Raw genomic sequence first — 22,962 nt, forward strand, 5'->3', positions numbered from 1 at the left:
CTTGTCTGGGGGCTGGGGTCGTCGATTTTCTCTTGAAACCCAGTGCCATCTGCGAGTCCCTAGACGCACCACGCATACAACCACGAATGGCATGTATGCGTTGTCCAGGCTTGTCGCCAAGAACGACACGGGAAACGTCAGGTCTCGCGACTTTATTTCCGAAAAGTCCCAAAGTGCGGAGCGACTCAGGTCGCCGGGGGCCGACTCCTTGTTTCTGGTGCCAACACAGGGAGCCTTCTGTGACGCGATGACGGACACCGAGGAGTGTGCCGGGCACTACTCTGAACATTTCACCAGGTCATCCTCGTGCGGCACATGCGAGGTAGGTTCATCCCCTTTCTGCCAGGGTGAAGGTGAAGCCGCTAAGAGGCGAAGTCGCCTAGGGCCGCACAGCCAGAGCGGTGTGGCGCTGCGGTTGGATCCTGCTCCAAAGTCCAGGCCGTGACCCAGCTGCCTCTAGTTTCCTCATCTGAGAAATGGGCGTGCGGACATCTCCCCACCTTTCTGGTGCATCTGGGGCCGAGGCCAGACAGTTTTGCACGCGGGCCTAGGGCTGCAGCTCGTACTGGCCCTCGGTGGCCGTGTGGAAGTCCTCGAGCACCGACTGCAGGAACTCAAAGGTGGGCCGCTCCTCCGGCCGGCTGCGCCAGCACTCGGCGATGATGCCGTTGTACAGCTCAGGCGGGCACGTGTCTGGGCGGGGCATGCGGTAGCCGCGCTCCAGGTTGCGGATGACCTCGGGGTTGGTCATCCCTGGAGGTGGAAGAGACATGGCTGAGGGCCGGCGGGGGCCCGCGAGGCATCCACCGCTGTCTCTGCCCTCAGCCCGGTTGGCGCCACCTTTACGCATCTCTCTCTTTATTTTTCATTGCTTTGAGAACAGGGTAGATGGTCTCAGTGCGGGGCAGTTCCTCTTGGATGGGGTGCTACCTGCTTACCTGGGACTGTCAGGCACACAGGTGAGCATCACTCACCAAGCAGGTGCTTGGTGAACAGACCCCAGCCCCTCCCACAGGCTAAGGGCCCAAGCCCTTCAGATCCGCCTGGGGGTTGAGGTTTGGGGGCGGTACCCAGGGTGTAAGGCCAAGGGAGGGACCACTTGGCCACTCAACTGAAGGAAACTAACTGGAAGAGACTTGAATTCAGACCCCGACCTTAACTGAATTCCAGGTTTGTGGACTCACTGACCTCTGCTGGATGCAGGGGACACAGTCCTGTTTCCAAGAGCAATGCTGACGGGCGGGAGGGAAGCCCCGCCCCGCCCCGCCCCGCCCCGCCCCGCCCCCAGAGTGGCACACCTGGGCTTCAGTTTCAACCATGGGGCTCCATTCTGACACGGAGGTGGGCAGCCCCAGGCCCTGAGGATGGGACATCTGCCATCACAGCCGTCTCAGGACGGCCCTGAGCCGGGAGGGTCGCTGTAGGACACAGCTGCCTACCTGGGTAGGGCACACGCCCATAAGTGACAATTTCCATCAGGAGGATTCCAAATGACCACACGTCCGCTTTGATGGTGAACACCCCAAAATGGATGGCCTCTGGGGCGGTCCACTTGATGGGGAACTTGGCCCCTGTGAGAAAAACCATGAGCAGCTTCATGAGGCCATGACTGACTTCCTCCACACCCCCCAACTCCTTGCTCTTTCTCCCCCAGCCCCTACCCTGCCTGGTGATGCCTGGGTCACTCTATCAGACAGAAATGCGCCCAGGGAGTCATTCAGACCCACAGGACGCATGACCAGGAGTGTGAAGACCCTGGGGGTCCACAGCACCAAAGGACAAATACCACCCCCATCGCCTGCTTTGTGTCTTTGCCTAAACTGGCTTCACTGGGCGACCAGCATGTGTTTCCACCTGGGACTGAAGAGGTCGTTTCCCCCTCCCACTAGCCTTGTTTACTAACGGGAACCCATGACTGGGGCAAGTCATTTAACTTGTCCTTGCCTTAGCTTGGCTTCCCTGGTGGCTCAGACAGTAAAGAATCTGCCTCCAATGCAGGAGACCTGGGTTCAATCCCTGGGTCAGGAAGATCCCTTGAAGAAGGGAATAGCTACCCACTCCAGTATTCTTGCCTGGGAAATCCCATGGACAGAGGAGCCTGGTGGGCTACAGTCCATGGGGTTGCAAAGAGTCAGATGCAACTGACTAACACTTTCACTTTACTGCCTTAAATAGTCCTTTCCTGCAAAAGGGAAGTGGTGACACGTGACTCATGTACCTGCTAGGGTCACAGTGAGGAAAGGGTTCAAATCCTACAGCCCTGGATGACGTCCACAGCAGCTGCACGGCCCATCCCTTGATCACCCGCACCTTCTCTAGCTTTCTCGCCTGAAGTTCCCTCAATGAATGGGACCGATAATCCATTTCCTGTATCAACTGATTAATATGTTCACTAGTATCACTCGCTAAGTTGCTTAATGAAATGTATTTTGAGTGCCTCAAATCCTCTTGTAAAGAGGATTTTGCCTAGTTTTTACAAAGTAAAGCAAAGCACCTGTAGTGACCCCAATTCAGGTATTAAGTTTTTGCTGCTCATACATTGGGCTTTCCAGGTGGCATTAGTGGTAAAGAACCCGCCTGCCAATGCAGGAGATGTAACAGATGCATGTTCCATCCCTGGGTCAGGAAGATCCCCTGGAGGAGGAAATGGCAACCCATTCCAGTATTCTTGCTTGGAGAATCCCATGGACATAGGAGCCTGGTGGGCTACAAGTCCATAGGGTCGAAAAGAGCTGGACATGACTGAAGTGACTGAGCAGGCAGGCATTTAGGGCAGTGTTTTCTAAAGTGTGCTCTGTGAACCCCTGGTTCTATGAGAGGTTCACAGAACCTACGTGGAAAAAGTTTCTGGGGTTCCAATGACTTCGGGAGACACAACATGAAACGTATGTGCACCGTTCCTTAGCTGCATGCCCTCTCAGTGCCTTTATTATGCTGCTATGGGCTGGGAATCTCCAAGGGAGGGCTCATGGAATGGGTGGTATCTCTAAACCTACTCTCACGTAGTCATTCCTCCTGAGGCACCTGTGGTCTGCAGAGCACATCAGGGAAATGCTGAACCAGTTGGGAGCAAGGTCAGACTTGTACGATAAGAAATCCAAGGGGGACTGGGGAGTTGGGGTGCTGCTCACCCTCCTGGGCGGTGTATTCATTGTCGATGATCCGGGCCAAGCCAAAGTCCCCGATTTTGCAGCACAAGGCCTCAGACACCAGGATGTTGGCCGCTCTCAGGTCCCGGTGGATTGAATTCATCTGCTCGATGTACGCCATTCCTTCTGCAATCTGAGGGAGGGGGCCCCACAGTGAAGGCCAGCCCCTCTCAGGGAGAGAAAGGACTTTAGGCCACCCTCTGCATCAGTGCCAGACATCAGAGACAGGCGGCGTGAAGGTTCCAAGGTGTGATAGGACGGGGGGAGCTGCCGTGTGGCTGCAAAGTGGGGCACACGGGCTGCGTTTGGAGGGGAGCTTTGCACTTCATGCTATAAAGCGAGATGAGGAGCACCCAGAAGGCAGAGTGTGCACACGTGTGTGTGCCTGTACACAGAGCAAGGCGCTAGCGTGATCACAATGTGTTTTAGAAGCTGTTCACCTGGAAGGTTCTGATTTTCTGCTTTCCTAACCTTCAGATTCTTGGCCACATCTACTTAGAAACTTATTTATTTGTAGAGTACATCATGAGAAACACTAGGCTGGATGAAGCACAAGCTGGAATCAAGATTGCCGGGAGAAATATCAATAACCTCAGATAGGCAGATGACACCACCCTTTATGGCAGAAAGCAACGAACTAAAGAGCCTCTTGATGAAAGTGAAAGAGGACAGTGAAAAAGTTGGCTTAAAGCTCAACATTCAGAAAACGAAGATCATGGCATCTGGTCCCATCACTTCATGGCAAATAGATGGGGAAACAGTGGAAACAGTGGAAACAGTGACAGACTTTATTTTTTTGAGCTCCAAAATCACTACACATGGTGACCGTAGCCATGAAATTAAAAGACGCTTACTCCTTGGAAGAAAAGCTATGACCCACCTAGATAGCATATTAAAAAGCAGAGACATTATTTTGCCAACAAAGGTCCGTCTAGTCAAAGCTATGGTTTTTCCAGTAGTCAAGTATGGATGTGAGAATTGGACTTTAAAGAAAGCTGAGCGCCGAAGAATGGATGCTTTTGAACTGGGTGTTGGCAAAGACTCTTCAGAGTCCATTGGACTGCAAGGAGATTCAACCAGTCCATCCTAAAGGAAATCAGTCCTGAATATTCATTGGAAGGACTGATGCTGAAGCTGAAACTCCAATACTTTGGCCACCCTATGTGAAGAACTAACTCATTGGGAAAGACCCTGATGCTGGGAAAGATTGGAGGCAGGAGGAGAAGGGGACAACAGAGCTTGAGATGGTTGGGTGGCATCACCAACTTGATGGACATGAGTCTGAGTAAACTCCGTGAGTTGGTGATGAACAAGGAAGCTTGGCGTGCTGCAGTCCATGGGGTCACAAAGAGTCGGACATGACTGAGCTGCTGAACTGAACTGAACTTATAAACTCAGGTGACTTTTCATATCCTTTGCTTCTTGGCGACCCACGATTTCCCAAAGGCTTGACAGAGATCATTGACAACGAGTGAGAAAAGGGAAAGAAAGGGAAAAAGGGAGTGAGCAGGCTTATCATGAGCTGTGGTTTGAAACCAGTTACCAGGCTTAGTTTTCCGAGACCACCTCACCATCCTGTTCAGCCCAGCCTGTGCGCACCTCAGTGGAAAAAAGGGGGTGGAAAAAAGGCACGGTGACCTCAGTTCCTGCCCTGATACTAATAGCAGATAACGACTTGGAGGGGGGTGGGGGTGGCGTGGGAGAGGGGAGGGTGCCTCCCTCCAACAGGATGTGTGTGTGTGTTTCTGTGTCTCACGGGCTGACCACAGACCGGAGCTTTTCTTCTGAGAGTTCCAGTTTCAACAGACACACACCCAGGGCCACCAGATGTGCTTTGCTGCCAGTTAGAATCCTCAGCTAAAATCCCCCGGGAGGAACGTTTCCCTCCTCTTCATTTTGCTCTTCACTTCATGATGTCTGAGTCTACAGAAGGCATTGATGGGCACCATCTGAGGATGGAGGAGGTCACCACGAAGTGCTGACCTGCCATAGGACGTGGAATTCGTGGGGACTTTCTGGGTTCCCCACACCATCCTTTCTTCCTCTGGTTGTCACCAACAGAACCTTCATGGCTGCCCAGGAGAAAGACTACATTTCCCAAGCTCCCTTGCAGCTGGGTACGGGCGGGTGACAGGTGGCCAGGGGGCTGGGAGAGCAAGTGTAGGGAGTGACTTCCAGCACTTGGCTCTAAAGGGAGTGGGTGTGGTTTGCCCCCTCCATCCCACTTCTTCCTCCTGGCTGAGGAGGTCAAGATGCTAAAGCATGAGCAGGCTCCCTGGGTGGGAAGATGATCTGTTAAGACCCAGTGGGTGGAAGAAACCTGGGTCCCTGTGACTCTGAGGGGAAGCTCCACTGCCCACCCCAGACTGCCCGCCTCTGGTGCTTACACACTGAAGCTATGATGACTTGGGTTTTCTCTCTCTCACAGGCCAGCCTGAATCTAATGGACACAGCCTCCAAAGAGTTGATCTCGCTGAGCTGCAAGGGCAGAGGACAGGGCCCAGGGGCCTGGATCCCTGCACTTGGAGCTCACGAACCTGGGCCGACATGTCAATCAGCCTTGAGAGGGACAATCGGCTACCTTCATCCGTCTTCAGGAAATCCAGCAGGCAGCCTGAGGAAAGAGAAGTTGCAGCTGACCTTCTGCAGGGTGACCCGACCCTGGCCGGGCCGGCCTCTCGGGGTGTGGGCTGCTGCCCACCTGGGCGGGAAGTGGGTGGCACTATTTCAGGTCTCTTGTGCCCCCACGGCTGCAGGTGCCACTGCTCTACAGAAACTCCCATCTCAGCCCTCACAGCTCCCAAGAGGCGCGGATCTGCTGCCAGCTGCTCAGAGGACGTGAGGTCTCAGTCAGGTTCAAGGTCACACAGTCAAGGAACCGGGTCAGAAACTGCTCGTGCCCTGAATGACATTTCAAAGCATCTTCCTCCCACTTCACCCTTTGTTGGCAGACATTCTGCCTCCGAGGATGCAGGAAATCACCAGAATTATGGAGACTCATCTCCTGGAGCTGGTACAGGGGACAGAAGCTGCTCCTCTCTGGCATCTAAGAGCGGGGGACTGCTCACCTGAGGGGTGGCTAAGAGGTGAGCAAGGGAGCCACATGCCTCCAGCTCAATGTAGGACCCCTTCATGACACCCTTTAAAGAACAGTCAGCATCAACACAGCATTTTAGGGTCCGACAGGAGTCGGGGTGCAGTCAGGGTCATAGGAGGGGTAAGAAGGATTCCCCAGGCCCCAGGAGAGAATGGCCATACTCTAGACCTCAGTGGCCATCTCACCCAACCTCTCATCATCCGTGCTGAAAATGTTGATAGGGTTGTACAAGGTCTCCTGGACTAGAACCGTCTCTGGACGCCCAGCCTACTATTCTTTAGACTTTGCTGCCCTCTGTCCGCCCCAGGGGGTGCCAAGCACGGGAAGCTCCCTGCAAAGATGCTGGTGCAGGGTCTCCTGAGCTATGGAAACTCCTCTATAGGACCACTTAGCTGTCTTGTTCTCATCACCCTTCACTCTGCCCCCTCCCATGCATGTGGAACACCCTAGATCTCCAGGATGTTGGCTGCTTGATCCAGCTCACGCCTCAGTGGTCCCGGGCAGAGGTCCCCCGGCCAGGCAAACTCACAGCAGCAGGTCAGCCGTATCCTCCTCGGCGCCCCCAAGCCTGGACCCCCACCCTCAAGCCTTCCTGCCCGTGTGAGGGGCGCAGCCCCGGGCAGGGCCCCACCTCTGGCCATGTATTCCGTCACGATGTAGATGGGTTCCTTGGTGACCACCGCGTAGAGACGGACCAGCCTATCATGCTGGAGAGTTTTCATCAGGTTGGCCTCGCCCAGGAAGGCCTCCGGAGACATGGTTCCCTCCTTCAAGGTCTTGATGGCCACCTTGATGTTGTTTTTATAATAACCTGAGGCCCGGGGACAGAAGATGAAGAGGATGTTCAGAAGACTTGGAGGTGGGGGGAGGTGATCCCTTATCCAAAATCTACGTAAGCTTCTAGGAGCCATCCCTGTTCTATATAGATGGGGCGCTGTGGCCAGAGCCCTGCCCCCTGAAAGTGGTCCTGGGCTGGAATTACAGCTCCTGATGGTGACGGATGTGCTTGCTTACCTAGAAGGATTCAAGCCTGTCCCTGCCTCCTCTGCTAGACAGAAACCCCGGGCAGTTAAGGAAATTACCCAGCCTGGGAGGGGGGCTGTTTCACCTCCTGGTCCCTACAGCCAGGTCCGGGGGGTGTGTCCCTTTTGTCCTCCTATCCCTGCCTAATGAATCTCTTCAACCACTTAATAGCGTCAGTGTGGCAGTAAGCATCACAGCCCGCGGCAGGATCATAGAGGAGGGCTCCGTGCCCCTCTCTGCACCCTGCGACGCTCATCCCTAGATCCTTATGGCTCCTGCACACACCCCCAGCCCCTGCCCAGCCCATTAGGTCCCCGTCTGCACTGACGTGGAAAGAAGTCAGGACTCAGACTTGCAAGGAGCCAGGGGGAGCTCCCGCCAGGGGTGCCCCAGGCATCAGTCCTGGATGCCGGAGGAATCAGGGAGGCAGCAGGGTCCCACCTTGAAATCATGCCCCAGGGACACGGCCCTTTCCCGGGATAAAATAAAGCATCTTTTATATTCTGATCGCACATTGCTAAGCAGAGGATCGGCCATTCACTGTAATTGAAGGTGAGGCCACAGGGGCCAGGAAGTTAAGGGACGGGCTAGTCTCATAGCTGCAGGTGGTGACTTTGTTATCAGGGTCCTGGAGCCCCTAGTTCACCTCTCACCCTGGTTAACACAGTGTTTCCACCCAGTGAGACAAAGCCAAGAGGAGCTAGCCAGGCTCCTCTTCCAGGTCACACAGGAGTCAACGGGAAAGGCAGCTCTGGGCAGTGAAGAGGGAAGGCGGGCACGGGCTGGGGTGGGGGCAGGGGGAGAGCTGGACTCTGCCCCTGCTTCATCGCCATATCAGAACAGCTGAGGGCAGGTGACTTCAGCGTTCTGTACTTCCATTACCTCGGCTGTAAAATGGGTGTACGGCCCCAGCCCCTTCCCCTTCGCAAGCCCCTATGGGAAGTACGATGCCCCGTGCAGGGCCCGAGCCTTCTGTGCTCTAGGATGTAGGGCAGCGGGTGAGCTACTCCCGAGTACCACATACTCACCCATCCAGACTTCACCAAACTGCCCGGACCCAAGCTTCCTGACCAGCTTGAGAGACTGCCGGGGGATTTCCCATTCATCCTGGGCCCAGGGGTTCTGGGGGGCCAGGCTCACACAGGGGTGGGTCAGCCTTTGGCACAACCCGTCCCCTTTCTCTGCATTAGGAAAGAAGAGATGAGCTGGAGGTCACAAGCATAGACAGATCTGTGGATACCATACAGAACATGAGGGCTGTATCATTCCCGGCTGTGTCCCCACTCCTTCTCGACAGCCCCCATCCACCCCAAGTTCAATGTGCACAAGTGCACACACACACACACACACACACTCAGCTCTCTGCATTTGTTTTATGTAAAATAAGCACGCTGTCATTGTCCTGCTGTCTCTAAGACAGAAAATACTTGCTATTCTCCATGTGGTCACAGCCAACATAGAGGGTCAGGGACACAGACAGGGAATCATTATGTTGACAGTTATCAACACCTTAGGTCCAGCCTTGGGATAATCCTCCACCCGCCAAAACAGCACCAATGGTTCATGCGATCTTGAGAACTCAGTGATGGAGAGACACGAGGGCTCCTCTGGCACAGCCCAGGCCTCTGTCAGATGCCCCCCCTCTTACTGGAATAGTGCTGCACCAGAGCCTGCAGCGTGGGGAAGGCGTGCCGGGGGGAGATGTAATAGCCGCCATCATCCAGGGAGCGGATCTTATAGTGTTTGATCACCTCCCCGTGCGTGGTCACATCCTTCACAGACAGCGAAAAGGCACCTAGAGGGTTAACAAAGACACACGCGTGAGAAGTAAGACCCAAAGAGGGAAAATCAGGATTGGGATTTGGGGCTTCATTTCAAGGCCTTGGAAAAGTGCTGTTAGTTGCTCAGCCGTGCCGACTCTTTTGAGACCCCATGGATTGTAGCCCTCCAGGCTCCTCTGTCCAGGAAATTCTTCAGGCAAGAATACTGGAGTAGGTAGCCGTTCCCTTCTCCGGGGGATCTTCCTGACCCAGAGATCAAACCCAGGTCTCCCGCATTGCAGGCAAGTTCCCCCAGTTCTGCTTTCCATTTTGACCATCATCAGTTACCTTTCTGTTCATCTCACCCTCCACCCTCCTGGAAGCCTTTCCTGTCAGCTCATCCTAACTCTGTCCTTGGCATTCCTCCTCAAACCTCCTGAAACTGCTCCAGAACTCTGGAGCATGCAGAATGCTCTCTTAGCCATCAGGCTGTTCCCCTTCTTGGGCACCTGGGACCTGAGGACCCTTTGCCCCGGAATATTTAGATACAGAGTTTTTGGAGGGACTAGGAGATTGACTCATTCCTTCCTTTACTCCGTGGAAAGATTGACTCTGCCCCACATGCAATAGCAAATTACAACCCGAAGCACTCCTGTCCATGGGGAAGAGCATAATAAGACACAACCCAAGGCTTCTGTTCAAATCCATACACACATCTACGTATCCTGTTTTCTTCAGTCGGCGGTTGCAGATGCCAAGGGTTAAGAGCAATTTAGGAGGCAAGAGTTTCCAGCTGAGAAATTTTCCATGAACTTGATATTTTTATAAGGAGCCTCTGTTCAGTTCTCTGGGTGCCACATACTTCCACTTTGATTTGCTAAACGAGAAACCTGAGGCCCAGAACGGGGATTCGCTTGCCCCAGGGCCCTTGGCTGATCAGTGGTTAGCCTGGGGGCTCCCGTGACCGTACTAAAGGCGCGCCGGCAGTACTACCCTCCGCCACCAGGTGGCAGGCTCGGACACGTCTTGTCCTGGGCGTGGGCGCTTGATTTTTGCCCTGCGCTGTTTGTCTTCAGGCGTCTTTCCTCCCGTATCAGACTATCACCCCATCTCAAATCCCTTCTCCCCTTCCTTGGCCATTGCGGCTCTCTCATCGCCCACCTGCAAAAGGATGTGGAGAGACCGCGCGTCCTGTGGCGTGCCCTGCCGCTGACACAGCCCGCCCCTCCTATCCTACCCCAGCCCAACGTGCACGCTGCGAAGTGTCTTCCCAACTTCGCCCCTGGTGAGGGCAGCAAGCTCGGGTATCGCAGGAACCAGAGGGAGGCGCTAGTGAGTACGTTCATCCACGCACCACCCTGGCGAGGAAAAGAGCGATCTTCTCCATTCCCGGCTGCTGTTCCCGGCTTGTGATGCCTCCAGATCAGCCAAGCAGGCCCGAGTCTCTTCCTCCAGTGCCGCGGCAGCCTCTCTGCTGTGTGGGCTCCTCTCAGGGCCCGTCCCTAATGTCTTTTTTACAATTTGGCATTCCTTCTTCTTAAAGCGGGCCTCAGTCCTTCCTGTTCACAAGATCTGGATCCCCTGTCCTGCCTCCACCCTGCGGCTGGAATGCGCTGGGACGCGGGGCTGGGCTCCCAGAGACAGATTTTCGTAAAGGCCACCTGTCCTTGAAGTGGGAAACTAATCAGTTCCAACATAGATACCAATAAAGTTAGTCTCGAGAAGCTAAGGGATGTTCTGAAGACCTCTTAGGTTAGAACTCACTGCCCGCCTTCCGGGAGCAGTGTTCCTTCCCTCCTGAAGAGGCTTCGGATTTCCGGGGAGCGTGTGCCCATGTGTATAGAGGGGTCTTGCGAGGGGTCTTGCGAAGGGTCTTCTAGCCCCTGCTCCAACTGGCCAACCCCAGCCTGGACTAGCTGTGGGGTGGGGGGCAAGGACAGGAGGAGACACCCCACCTTTAGAGATCCTTTCCTCCTTCACAACTGAGGTTGGGGTGGCTTTCCCTCCAGAGGGCCCCTTAGCAACAGGCAGCCATTGAAACATCATTTCCTGGTGAAATGACGTGATGTCTGGCATTTGCTTCAAAGTAATGGGGCTGGGGATGTACGTGAAATCAGATTAGCTGGGTTGATTATTGTTGAAGCCGAGTGTTGAGTACAGGGGTTCCATTTACTATTTGCTTTACTTGTGTGCGTGTTTGAAATATTCTACAGCAAACAAAACATCTAGTCCTCTTCACCCTGTTTGGGAAGTTCTCCTCCATCTGCCCAGTGTTAGGTCTGTTTGGCACACTTTAGAGCTCGTGAAAATTTTCAGAGCCTCTCAGATGATTGGGCTCTGATGCTTGTTCACTGTTGGTCTAGAGTGAGTCACTTCTTCCCTCAGTTTCCCCATCTTTCAAATGGGGATATTGGCCCAGTATCTCAAAGATGGAAGGCTAGAGGCAAACCCACTAGGAAGCATATCCCTCAAGGTTCATAGCAGCACCTTTATAACAGCCCCAAACTGGAAACAACCCCAATTCCACCAGTGTGGAGAAAGAGTTATGGAATATTCATATCCTGGATTCTGTTTAGCTGTCAAAGTGAGCAGATTATTGCTGTTGCCTCAACCACACAAATGCATCTGTGATGGACGGAATTGTGTCCCCCCATCCCTGCTAATTCCTATGTTCAAGTCCTATACCTCAGTGATGTGACTATCTTTGGAAATAGGGCCTTTAAAGAGGAGGTTACATTATTGAGGTGGGTCCTGATCCACGCAACTGGTGTGCTTATAAGAGGGGATGAGGACGCAGACATATGCCGAGGGACGACCACATGAGGATACAGGGAGAAGATGGCCACCTACAAGCCGGGGAGAGAGGCCTCAGGGGGAACCAACCCTGCTGACAGCTCGACCTTAGATTCCTGGCCTCTGGACCTGTGGGAAAGCACAGGTCTGCTGCTTAAGCCTCTCAGTTCCCGGTACTTTACTACAGAAGGTCTAGCACACGAATACAGAATTTTACAATGTTGAGTGAAAGCAGTGAGACACAAAAACTAAAATGGCTTGATCTCATTTGTATAATAAAGGTGAAGAACAGATGAAACACGGGTGGTAAAACTATAACGGAAGGCGAGGAAGGGCTTCCATCAAAGTCAGGAGAGCGGTGGCTTCTCTGCGGGTGGGAAGGTGAATCAGGAAGGGGAACCAGTGGGGCAGTGAGAGGGGCTCTGGGCATCTGGAATATTCTTGCTCTTGTGGTTACACAGATGTTTACTCATTATTTATAATTATTATACTCATTTATATTTATAATACTATAATACTTTAATACTATAATTATTTATATTTATAATTATTATACTTATTATTTATAATTCTGCTCTTGTTCATAATTTATGCAATTTTTAGATGTGTTTTATACTTGATAGCCAAAAGCACTTTAAGAAGGAAAGACAGAAGGCTAATGACAGAGAAAGAGAAAGCCCAGTGACCGAGAGTGGGGGCAGAAACACTCCACTCGGTCAGTGGGTTTAGATCTGGGAGTCCCCCCAGTTCTCGTGATCACTACCCCCTTCTTTTGTATCACAGGCTGTGCCCCAAACTTCCGATGCCTCCCAGGCTCTTGCAAGTGTCTGAGTCACAGCCTCTGACTGAGATGATCTCTAAAGACTCTTTCAAATCCTTTGATTCCAGATGGGTCACCCGCCTTTCCGCCCCCCACCAGCCTCAGCGCTCCCCCTGGCCTAGGCGGTGTGAGACCGGCCCTCCGTGGCTGGAGCAGCTCTCTAACTCCCTCTCCGATCCCCCACCTGTGTCGCCTGCATTTCTAGCCAGGTCTTGGGAGAGCTGTCCATGTGCACAGCCTCAAGGTCAAATACTGGATACTCATGGGCTGTCCTGGCTGGCCTGATGTGGCGGGGACTCCCAGGTGGAAGCTATCAGATTCTCCTGGCTGGCACCTCTCCTGCCCCCCACCCAACTCCCAAAAGGAAGGCCATAGGTGGGGGTCCCCGGCTGCTTGGCGAGGGCAGCAGGGCCCCAGGGTTACCTTTGCTGGTTTCACTCTCTCTAATAAGAAAGGCGCCAGCCTTATTGACTGGAGCCAGAAGCTGCCTCTCGGCATCTCTCCGGCAAATTGATCTAAAGAACCACCTGGAAAGGAAAAGCACAAAGGCAGGCAGCGCTGAGAGTGGCCATGTTCCTGGGGATCTGTCACCCAAGCCCCTTCCCCCTTGAGATACAGTGTGTTCCTGTTGCGAACCTGACCCTGAGCTGAACCCCCGTATCTTGATACATGAAATCCCCTCAGTGCCTTTCCCTCCTGTCAGCAATGGACGTGGTGTTTCCTTGACAAGAAACGAGAATGGAGTTTGGTGCCCTTCGTTAATTTTGCTCTGGGTAAATGCACCCGACACCTTCCCCTACAGCCCACCCTCCCTGCCGTCAGTCTCCAGTGCTCCTTGAGCGTGGCTGGTTGAGGTGGACCTGCCCTAGCCTCACCCTGGTCCAAGGAGAGGCCCAGGACTGGGCGTGCTGGGCAAGGAGCCCTCCCGAGGGTGAGCATCACTGGACGGGCACACCAGGCGAGGCTGCTAGCCTGTTCCAGCTCATGAATGTGACAGACTCTGAGCTCCTTCAGGGGAGGGGCCATGTTGTAGTCGGTTTGGCGTCCTCCCCAGTCCTGGGCAGAGCCGGGCTCTGGCTCTGGTTGTTCGGGGCTCTAATGCCTGAGGCTGTGGCTGGTGCCATGTACTTGTGAGTGATGAGGATACTGTGCCCAGGCTCTCCTGTAAGGCCCCCATCCTATGAGTCCCCCGAGGTGTGAGCCCTGAGTCCTGCCCCCTGGAGGCAGGGGAGGAGGCTGGCTGGTTAAGGGCGTCCCTATCAGGTTAGCCAGGAAATGGGCAGCTCTCAATTCACAGATGGGAGGCGTGCGTAGGCTCCCTGGTGTCCTTGGTGTCACACAGACGTTTAAACGCTGTCTGGGATTTTAGACAAGCCTTTCCCAGTGGCTCCAAGTCCCCACCCCCGTCCTGTGCCCTCTGCACTGGGTTCACACCCTGCTCTGCTTTTTAGCTGCTTTCTAGCTCCATCCTGCCTGGAGCAGAAGCAGCCAGCACACCTGTGGGGCTGTCTGTCCACCTACTTTTCCACTTCCAGGGTCTCTACCCGGGCCACAAAGTTGCTGGGCACGTAGCCTTCTCTTCCTGTGATGAGAGACTTGGCCAACCACCAGTCTCCAGCTCTAGGAAGGAAGGAAAAACAGAGCGGGTAGTGACTCTCGCGGGCCTCTCCCTGGGTAGTTCACAGCCCACAGCAGCATCTCAGGCAGAAAACTCGAGAGGCAGACAGTCGAGTGGAGAGAAGGGACGGGGGCCAGTGGCTCAGTCCCTGAGGTGTCCAGGTCATTGCCAACTTGCAAGCTTCCTTCCAGGGAAGAAGGGGACAATGCGGCCTCCAGGGGAGGTTTATCTACACAGCCTGATTCACCCAAGAGGGGCCCAGTCTTCTAGTGAGCAGCCTCCTCTCCATTAATGGGACACTTTTAGAGTTTAGGGAGTAAGTTTGCACTGGATGGGAAAGACAGAAACAAGAAGGGTTGCTAAGAAAGGACGAACCAAGAGCCATTCTGCTCTTGGCTGGAGGCCCTCACAGAACTTCGAGAACAAAAGCAGCTCCCAGGCTCCACAGGACAAGCACGATGTTTGAAGCAGAGTATCGACTTTGGAGGAGTTTCTGAGAAGAAATCCGGGATAAATCTGGACACAACTGACTCCAACCCAGAGCTGTGATGGAGCAGTCAGGCAAGCACTGTGGGTGTCAGGAGGGCTGCATGGAGGAGGTGACATTAGAGGTGGGTTTTGAAGGAAGGATAGGATTTTGACAGCAGAGCAGGAGGCAGTGAATAGGAACCACCTCACCAGAAAGACTCTTAAAAAGTGCGTGGAGGAAAGGTGATTGGGTCAAGGGTAAGAAAGCGCTGGGTGACTGGGCTGGGGGGTGCGGGCAGGGCACTGGAGAAGTTACTCAGGAGGCAGCTGTGGGGTGTCGGGGTGGGGCGAGGGGAGGGGGTCCTGCAGTGGCAGGGACGGTGTCCTGGACACTTACTCCTTCAGGATCTGCAGCTTCTCCCCCTTCAGCATCTGCAGGTCCCGGTCGTTCGTGGCCTTATAGTCATACAGGGCCACCACGAAGTGATTCTCTAAAGGGAACAGATTAGACATGGCCGCGAGAGCCGTGCTAGGGGCTGGGAGAGTCCCGAGGGTCTAGGGAGATGAGCTTTGTGGACCCAAGTCTGGGACCAGCGTGGGCAGATCTCTCAGCCCTTATAGGCCGTGAGCCTCCCCTCCTGCCCTCCCCACCTCTGTTCCAAGGGGAGTGGTGGTCTCAGAACACGGCAGCTGTAACTTTGAGCTGTGACTGTGCCCGGGGCTTGGTCACAGTGCTCAGCCTGACAGTACCCAGACAAGCTGGTGGTCCCACAGCAGAGGTGGGGAGGGGGCTCCGGAGCGTGGCTTAGAGATTTTCCAGTGGCCACTACTTCTCTGCACAACTCTGGGAAGCCAAGACCCCTCCAGGAAAAGGTCACCTGGAGACCACTTATCTTCCCTGGGAGTGGATGACTCAGCTTTGTCACCAAAGCCTGGCTATTCACCCCACTCTGCCGGGAAGGAGGGGCTGGAATACGTGTGCTTTATTTCTTTCCCCTGAGCTTTCTTCCTGGAGGTGCAAAGTCCCCAGCAGGAAGTGAAGGACCCACACCCCCCACCCCACAATGGTGATTCATTGTGTCCTCAGCAGGATAAGAAACACCAGGCACCAGGCGAGGCCCCTAACTGGGCTCCAGCTCTTTTGAGTAGGCAGACTCTGAGCTCCCTCGGGGAAGAGCCATGTCGTAATTAGTTTGGCGTCCTCCGCAGTCCTGGGGCAGAGCTGGGCTCTGGGCTGATTGCTTGGTGCAGTGGTGTGACTGCATGAAGCCTGAGGACCCCAGGTGCTGGGTGCAGGTGGGTGAGGGGGATGCTGGGGTGGATTGCTCCTGGAAGCCCCACCCTGTGAGCCCCCTGCCCGAGTCTGAGCTTCTGACGCAGGACCGCCGAGGTCATTCATTATGTCATCTCCGCAGTCCCTCCCATCAGACTGAAGTGGAGGCTGGGGGTGGTTAGAAGGTTGGCGGGGGGCCTTTAAAAGTGGGCTGGGAAACAAGATGGGGCTTCCAGGTGTGGGGCAGAGCGGGGGCTGGGATGCAGAACATCGGCCCTCACCCTTGGAAGCTGGGTGCTGGAATCTTTGAAAGCCTGGGTTTGATGATGCTGTCTGTATTTGCGGTAACTCTTGGTATTCGTTTATAAAGTCTTTTACAAAGACTGAGGCTCAGATACTGAGGGAGCTGGTGGTTAGACTCCTGGAGAGATCCCCTTTGACAGGTGAAACCTGGGGCACCTCACTCAGCCTCCCTCCAGACTTCTCTCCAACCCTCGAGGGCTTCTCTTCTCTAGGCAGCTGCTCCCACCTTAGCCCCTGTTCCAGCCTCACGAAGCCGGGGCCCAGAGGACGTGGCCAGGGGGCGCTCGGCTGCAGCCCCTTCTTACCTTGATCTGGGTGCGTGGTGTCAGGAGGAGGGGGAGCCAGGTGGTTAAACACAACCTAGAGCGGAAATGCAGGCGCTCTATATTAGTTCACACCCTGAGGTCTGGGTGGGGCCCTGTGGGGTGAGGCTGCCAGCTGGAGGGTCTGGGGGAGCCTGAGCTGCACAGTTAAACTCTACATGAGCGGCTGAAACTCCCCAGGTGCCAGCACCAATCCCCATTACCACCCCCCCACCATCTGCCAGACCACACACAGGGTTGGAGGAGGGGTACATGGGGATGCCCCAACTTCGTAAGAAGCAGCTGAGGAATTGGGGGCGGGGAACTGGATCCTCAGCCAGGTTAAAAGCCTGGCTCTGCTTTAAAAGATGAAGTTGCAAAACAGTGTTTGTTCTCAAGGAAAATTATTTTAAAAGCATATTTCGCTAAAACTCGACGAATGTATTCCCAGATATATACCCTGTAGAGAAAGTTTTATACAGGAATGCTCCTAGCCCTCCCAAAAATTAAATAAAAATTGCTGAAGTGTGGAAATCATTCTTTGACCAAAGACACACAAATAGACAGACTGGTTGGAAAGTCATGCAGTGAAATTCTGGACAACTCTGGGAGTTTGCGGCTATAGTCCCGCACATTCACGTGGATAAAACCCACATATGTAACAGAGGTCAGAAACCCAGGTCTCCGGGCTTCCCTGGTGGCTCAGCGGTAAAGAATTCATCTGCCAGTGCAGGAGACGCGGGTTCGATCCCTGATCTGGGAAGATCGCACGTGCCGAGGAGCAACTAAGCCCGTGTGCCACAACTACTGAACCCGCGTGCCCTAGGACCTGTGCTCTGAAATAAGAGCGGTCACCACCGTGAGAAGCTTGTGCAAGACAACTAGGGAAGAGCCTGAGCAGCAACAAAGACCCAGCACAGCCAAAAATAAACCAATAAATTAACATTAAAAAAAAAAGTTCCCACATCTCAGACGAATATGTGCCATCTGATTCAAAGGGCAAAATCAAACTGAATAGTGTATAGAAATGCATACGTATGTGATCACACCGAAAAAGTGAAGCTAAGAAATGATAAACACTCAGGTCAGTGAGACCCGAGGTGACAGGAAGGACGGGGGCAGCAGACAGTCTCACTGGCCACTTTCTGCTTCTGAGGGTGAGGGGGTGCTGTGCTGGGTGTTCATTTTGTTCTTATTTTCAACTTGATGTATGTGTTACAAATATTCCTGTTGTATTCTACATTTATTGAACACAATTTTGAAGTAGCATTTTGCAAAACGTCATGTATTGCATGGTTCCACTGAAAATATAAACACATAAATAACACACAGGAAAGGGGTCTGGAGGCAGGAGCTCTGAAGCGAAAATCCTGATATCATTGGGCAGTGGGACAAATGAGTATTTATAATTTTTTCCCATAATTAATATATATTATGTGACTTTTTAAAAAAGTTAAAAACATCCCAAACTCTAATACTTATTAGCAAGTAACAAACTCAGTTTAAGTCAGAGTTTGCCCAGTGAATCATTCGGTCATTCAACAAACATTTCGTTATTTGCCAAGCCCTGCACTAAATTGGGACATAGATGGAGATTTCTCTAGAAAATGGGATTAGCAATCCCCTCTCCCCCAACTGCTTCAGGTCACTATCAGAGGAAGGCAATGGCCAGATGGATATGCTGATGGCGGTAGAGAGATCTGGAGTTGGGGATCCAGGCATGACTCCCAGCTGCCCCAAATAAAAAGGGAGCAGGTGGCCAGGCAGGAGGAGACAGGAATAGTTGTCTAAAAGTGCATCTTTGGGGATGGGACCATCAAATGGTGCTTCGTGAGCAGACCAGAAGGGGACAATGATCTCCAGGAGCTTCTGGGCAGGGATGGGGGCAGCTGCTGCTGCTGCTGCTGCTGCTAAGTCACTTCAGCCGTGTCCGACTCTGTGCGACCCCATTGACGGCAGCCCACCAGGCTCCCCCTTCCCTGGGATTCTCCAGGCAAGAACACTGGAGTGGGTTGCCATTTCCTTCTCCAATGCATGAAAGAGAAAAGTGAAAGTGAAGTCACTCAGTCGTGTCCTACTCTTAGCGACCCCGTGGACTGCAGCCCCCGAGCCTCCTCCATCCGTGGGATGGGGGCAGCAGATGTTGCTGAATGCTCCAGATTCTCTCAATTTCCTCTTTTCAAGTTGACATTTTTTTATTTCCTTTTCTCTTCAGGCTGCCCTTGCCCACTGAAAACTGGCTAAGAATTAACAGGTGGGCCCATCAGGCCTGGTCCTGCGCTAAAGGCAGTGTGCCTTCTATACTCATATATATACTGCATATGGTCACAGCCCCATCAGAAAGGCATTCTGACTGTACCCATTTTACAGATGCAGACACTGAGGCTTAGGGGAGGTAAGTAACCTGCTTTGAAGCACACAGCTAATAAACTTTGACTCAACAACCTGGCTGTTTAATTTTATACTATACCACCACCACGACTTGAGCCAGGGCGGCCGTGGGAGGGGGCCTGTTTGTCGGAGCCCTGAGTTATCTAGAGATGGTGCTGGCCCTGGCTGGAGATAGGCAGCAGCCCTGGAGCCGCACAGGTAGGCTCTGTGCTCCCGTCGCCCGCCCTCTCCAGCTGGGCGCCCAGGTCACTCACCAGGGGCGGCAGTGGTGGGGGCTCTTTGCTCTGGGTGCTGGTCTTCTCAGGGCTCCATCCACTCCTGCCCTTCTCCTTGATCTGCCTTTTGCTGCTCACCACTCCCATCCTGTCAGAGAGCACGCAGCAGATCAGCGATGTGCACAAGAGAACCCCCAAACCCTTTCCGGGGGCCGATTTCAAATGCAGAAAGGCAGTAGTGGGCAGCGTGAAGGTCAAAGTCAGAACATGGGTTCAGAAGGGGTTTGGGCGGGCTAAGCTTGTTTGCATCTTTTTCCAAGAGCCGGAAGAGGTGGCCCAGAGAGGAGGGACGCCTGGGTTTAGGACTCAGAGATGGTCTGGTCTGAGGAAAGTGCCAGAAACCTGCTGGGGTGGATCCCAGGCCGTGGGGACAGGAGCCTTGCTATCTAGAAAGAGGTGACCAGCGCATCTGATGGTCTGGGTTTCAGTCTTCACTTGGGAAGATCACATCCCCTCTCGTGGACCCTGAGAACCTTCTGAGGTTCTCTCCAGCTCAGGTTTTCAGATGAGATGCTGTAATTTACAGCACAATGAGCCCCACAGGCACCCAAGGTCCACTTCTCAGTAATATCGGGGAAAGTTCTCTAGAGGCGAACGAAATATGATCGAGATTTTTCTTGAATAAAGAGACTTCAGTGACAGATGTGGGGAAGGCCCCAGCATCCCCACCACGTCACCAACACCCTCACTCCAGGGGCAGCTGTTCGGGGAGAGCTTACTGTTGACCAAGAACTTCACCTATCTCATATCATCCTTCAGATCTCCAAAATGAGTGCAAGTGGGAGGTCTGAGATGGTAAATAGCTGGTCCCTGGTCAGACACAGAGAGCCAGTTTTGGAGCCTGGGCTGACCCTAGACCATCACGCTCCAGCTCACAGCCGGCCCGCCCCCACCAGGCAGGTGCTTATGGAGGAAAGGGCTCTTGTCTGAAGGGTGTGTGGATGACAGGGTTCCTGACCGCCACTGGATATATACATCGTGTTCCAAGGCGCACCCCTTTTCCCGCATCTCAGTGTCTTACAGTTAATGATGATTCACAGGTAATTAGCAGCATTTCCCCCCTCTCTTAGTGAAACATAAACGCTAGCCCTCCGAGCAGCGGTGTCTTAGACTCAAAGAAACACCGTAAAGCATTTCTTTCAGAGTTAAAAGCACACACCTCGTATTATTTCTCTTCAAAATCATCTTGAGAAAAGAAAAGACTATAATAATTGTGAATGATGGATAGAGAACCATAGTAACAAATAACCCACAAGTATTGTTTTTTAGTATATTTCTCATAAACAACATTTGTAAACTACATTAGTAATATAGTACTAATTTTATTAGTACTATAATAATTACTAGTTATTAGTAGCAATAATAATGTAACCTAATTACTAATCGGTTTTAGTTACTAATAATGTAAACAGTTCTGAAACTTCACATTGTTAAAGAATAACACTTCTCTCCTTGTGTCTGTGTGCGTGCCTGCTCAGTTGCTTTGGTCGTGTCTCACTCTCTGTGACCCCGTGGACTGTAGCCCACCAGGCTCCTCTGTCCATGGGATTCTCCAGGCAGGAATACTGGAGTGGGTTGCCATGCCCTCCTTCAGGGGATCTTCCCAACCCAGGGATTGAACCTGGGTCTCCCGCATTACAGGCGGATTATACACCGCTGAGCCACCAGCAAAGCCCCCCTTTTTGTATTTACTTGTATTTAATCGTCTCTTTTGTTAGTTTAGATCACCTTTAACATCAAATGAAATATAGTGCCAAAGTGACAGGTCAACATTTCAGTTTTCAGAGATCTTTCGGTATCCACATTGTGGATAAGGGATAGTAGGTTTGTACTTGTAAGGGCTGCTGAATTTTACCAGGTACCTATTTAGTATCTATTAATATAGTAGTTTTTCTTCTTTAATTTGTTGATGTGATGACTTATGTTGATAAGTTTTTTCTGCTGAAACACCCTTGCACTCTGGAGTAAAAGCTATCAGGTTACAGGACGCTAGTCTTTTTGATTTTTGACTCACGGTTAGACCCTATTTGTTAATATTTTATTTTGAATGAAAATCTACATTCCCAAGCGTGATTAGTCTATGAGGAATTAACATTAAGATGATGCTGGCTTCCTAACATACCAGGGAGCTCTTCATCTTTTTTCCAATAATCTTGAGTAATTTGATAACATTGGGGCTCTCTGTTCTTTAAAGGCTAAATGGAACTCAGCTGGTAAGTCCTCTGTTCCTAGGATTCTAAATACTAGATCTTTAAATAAATTTCCAATTTTTTCTACAGGAATTTGCCTCTTGCTATTTTTCCTCCTTCTTACACCAATTTGATAATTTATATGATTTATAAGAGATCTTTGATTTCCCTTACTTTTCAAATTCATTGCAATTAAGGTTTACATTATACTGTTTTGTAATTATTTTCATTTCTTTTCTTTCTTGATTGTGGCTTATTTCTTGTTCCCAACAGACATTAAAAGTGCTTTCAATAATAAGTATGATTTTTTAATTGGATAAAATTATCTGAAAGTTTCTAAGACCACATAAAGTTTTATACCAGCTTTAAAATTATGAAAAAGGAGAGTATAATCAAAATAGCATGAAAATGGTATAGGAATAGATGTCTCACCAGTGAAACATAACAATTAGCATGCAAACAGATTCCAGTACATACGGAAACGGTGGCATTTTAATTCAGTGGAGAGCTGAGGGTTTATTTTAATAAAAGGTATTGAGAAGATATCTATCTACTTAGAAGAAAGTGCAACTGGACCCCAATCTCACACCATGTTAAAAATAAGTTCCAGGCATACTGAAAAAATATATTAAAAATTTTTTTAGATTAAAGATTTGGAAGAAAAATTAGGAATCTGATACGTATGACCCAGACTTCCCTGGTGGCTCAGTGGTAAAGAGTCCACCCGCCAGTGCAGGAGCCAGAGGAGATGCAGGCTGGATCCCTGGGTCGGGAAGATCCCCTGAGGAAGGAGATGGAGACCCAGTCCAGGATTCTTGCCTGGGGACTCCAATGGACAGAAGAACCTGGAAGGCTGCAGTCCATGAGGTTGCAAAAGAATTAGATGTGACTTAGTGACTGAACAACAACAAAAATAACAACCACAGCAACATGTGATTCAGAGCTGGAGATGACGATGAACCAAGATAGGAGAGCGGGAAGCTGAGAGAGAATGAAGGGCACACTCACAACCAAAAGGCAAACTCATAAATGCTAAAGGCACTATACGGTGGAGGAAACCGTCATGAAGCCAGCAGATGAGCGATAGAGTGGGGAAAAGACTTGCAAACTGCACAGCAGACAAATGTCTATTTATAACATGCACAGAGCTCATGAAAATTGACAAGAAGTATGGGATTAGCATATAATCTACTCAATAGAAAAATTAGTAAAATTACAAATAGGCAATCTGTCCAACAGAAATGGGAATCACTAAATAGGCAGGTGAAAATGCTAAAATTACTTCCCAATTGGAAAATGCAAATCAGAGTATCAAGGAAAGACTATATTACGTCAATAAGATTGGGAAATAAATACAAGGAATGGTAATACCAATTGTTGATGATAAAGGGAAAATTGTGTTTCTTACATTTCTGGTACAAAAATATTTATTATTGTTATTTCATCTGTTCTTTCTCACTCCATTTCTAGGTTGAAAGCTTTATGAAGACTGGGATTTTTG

At 51.7% G+C, this 22,962-nt stretch overlaps 1 protein-coding gene across 1 annotated transcript; it reads right to left on the reverse strand.

Moving 5' to 3' along the window:
- Positions 1-547: 547 nt before the first annotated feature.
- BLK (BLK proto-oncogene, Src family tyrosine kinase) lies at positions 548-19,359 on the reverse strand. The gene is made up of 12 exons (XM_068973722.1): positions 19,252-19,359; positions 16,610-16,664; positions 15,126-15,219; positions 14,164-14,262; positions 13,066-13,169; positions 8,918-9,064; positions 8,298-8,450; positions 6,878-7,057; positions 5,687-5,763; positions 3,132-3,282; positions 1,440-1,571; positions 548-753 (listed from the first exon to the last, which is right to left on the reverse strand). The coding sequence occupies exons 1-12, from the start codon at positions 19,357-19,359 to the stop codon at positions 548-550; spliced, it is 1,506 nt and encodes a 501-aa protein (XP_068829823.1).
- Between the last annotated feature and the right edge of the window lie 3,603 nt (positions 19,360-22,962).

The sequence above is a fragment of the Capricornis sumatraensis genome, chromosome 6, assembly GCF_032405125.1.
Source record: "Capricornis sumatraensis isolate serow.1 chromosome 6, serow.2, whole genome shotgun sequence".
In the NCBI taxonomy this organism is placed as follows: domain Eukaryota; kingdom Metazoa; phylum Chordata; class Mammalia; order Artiodactyla; family Bovidae; genus Capricornis; species Capricornis sumatraensis.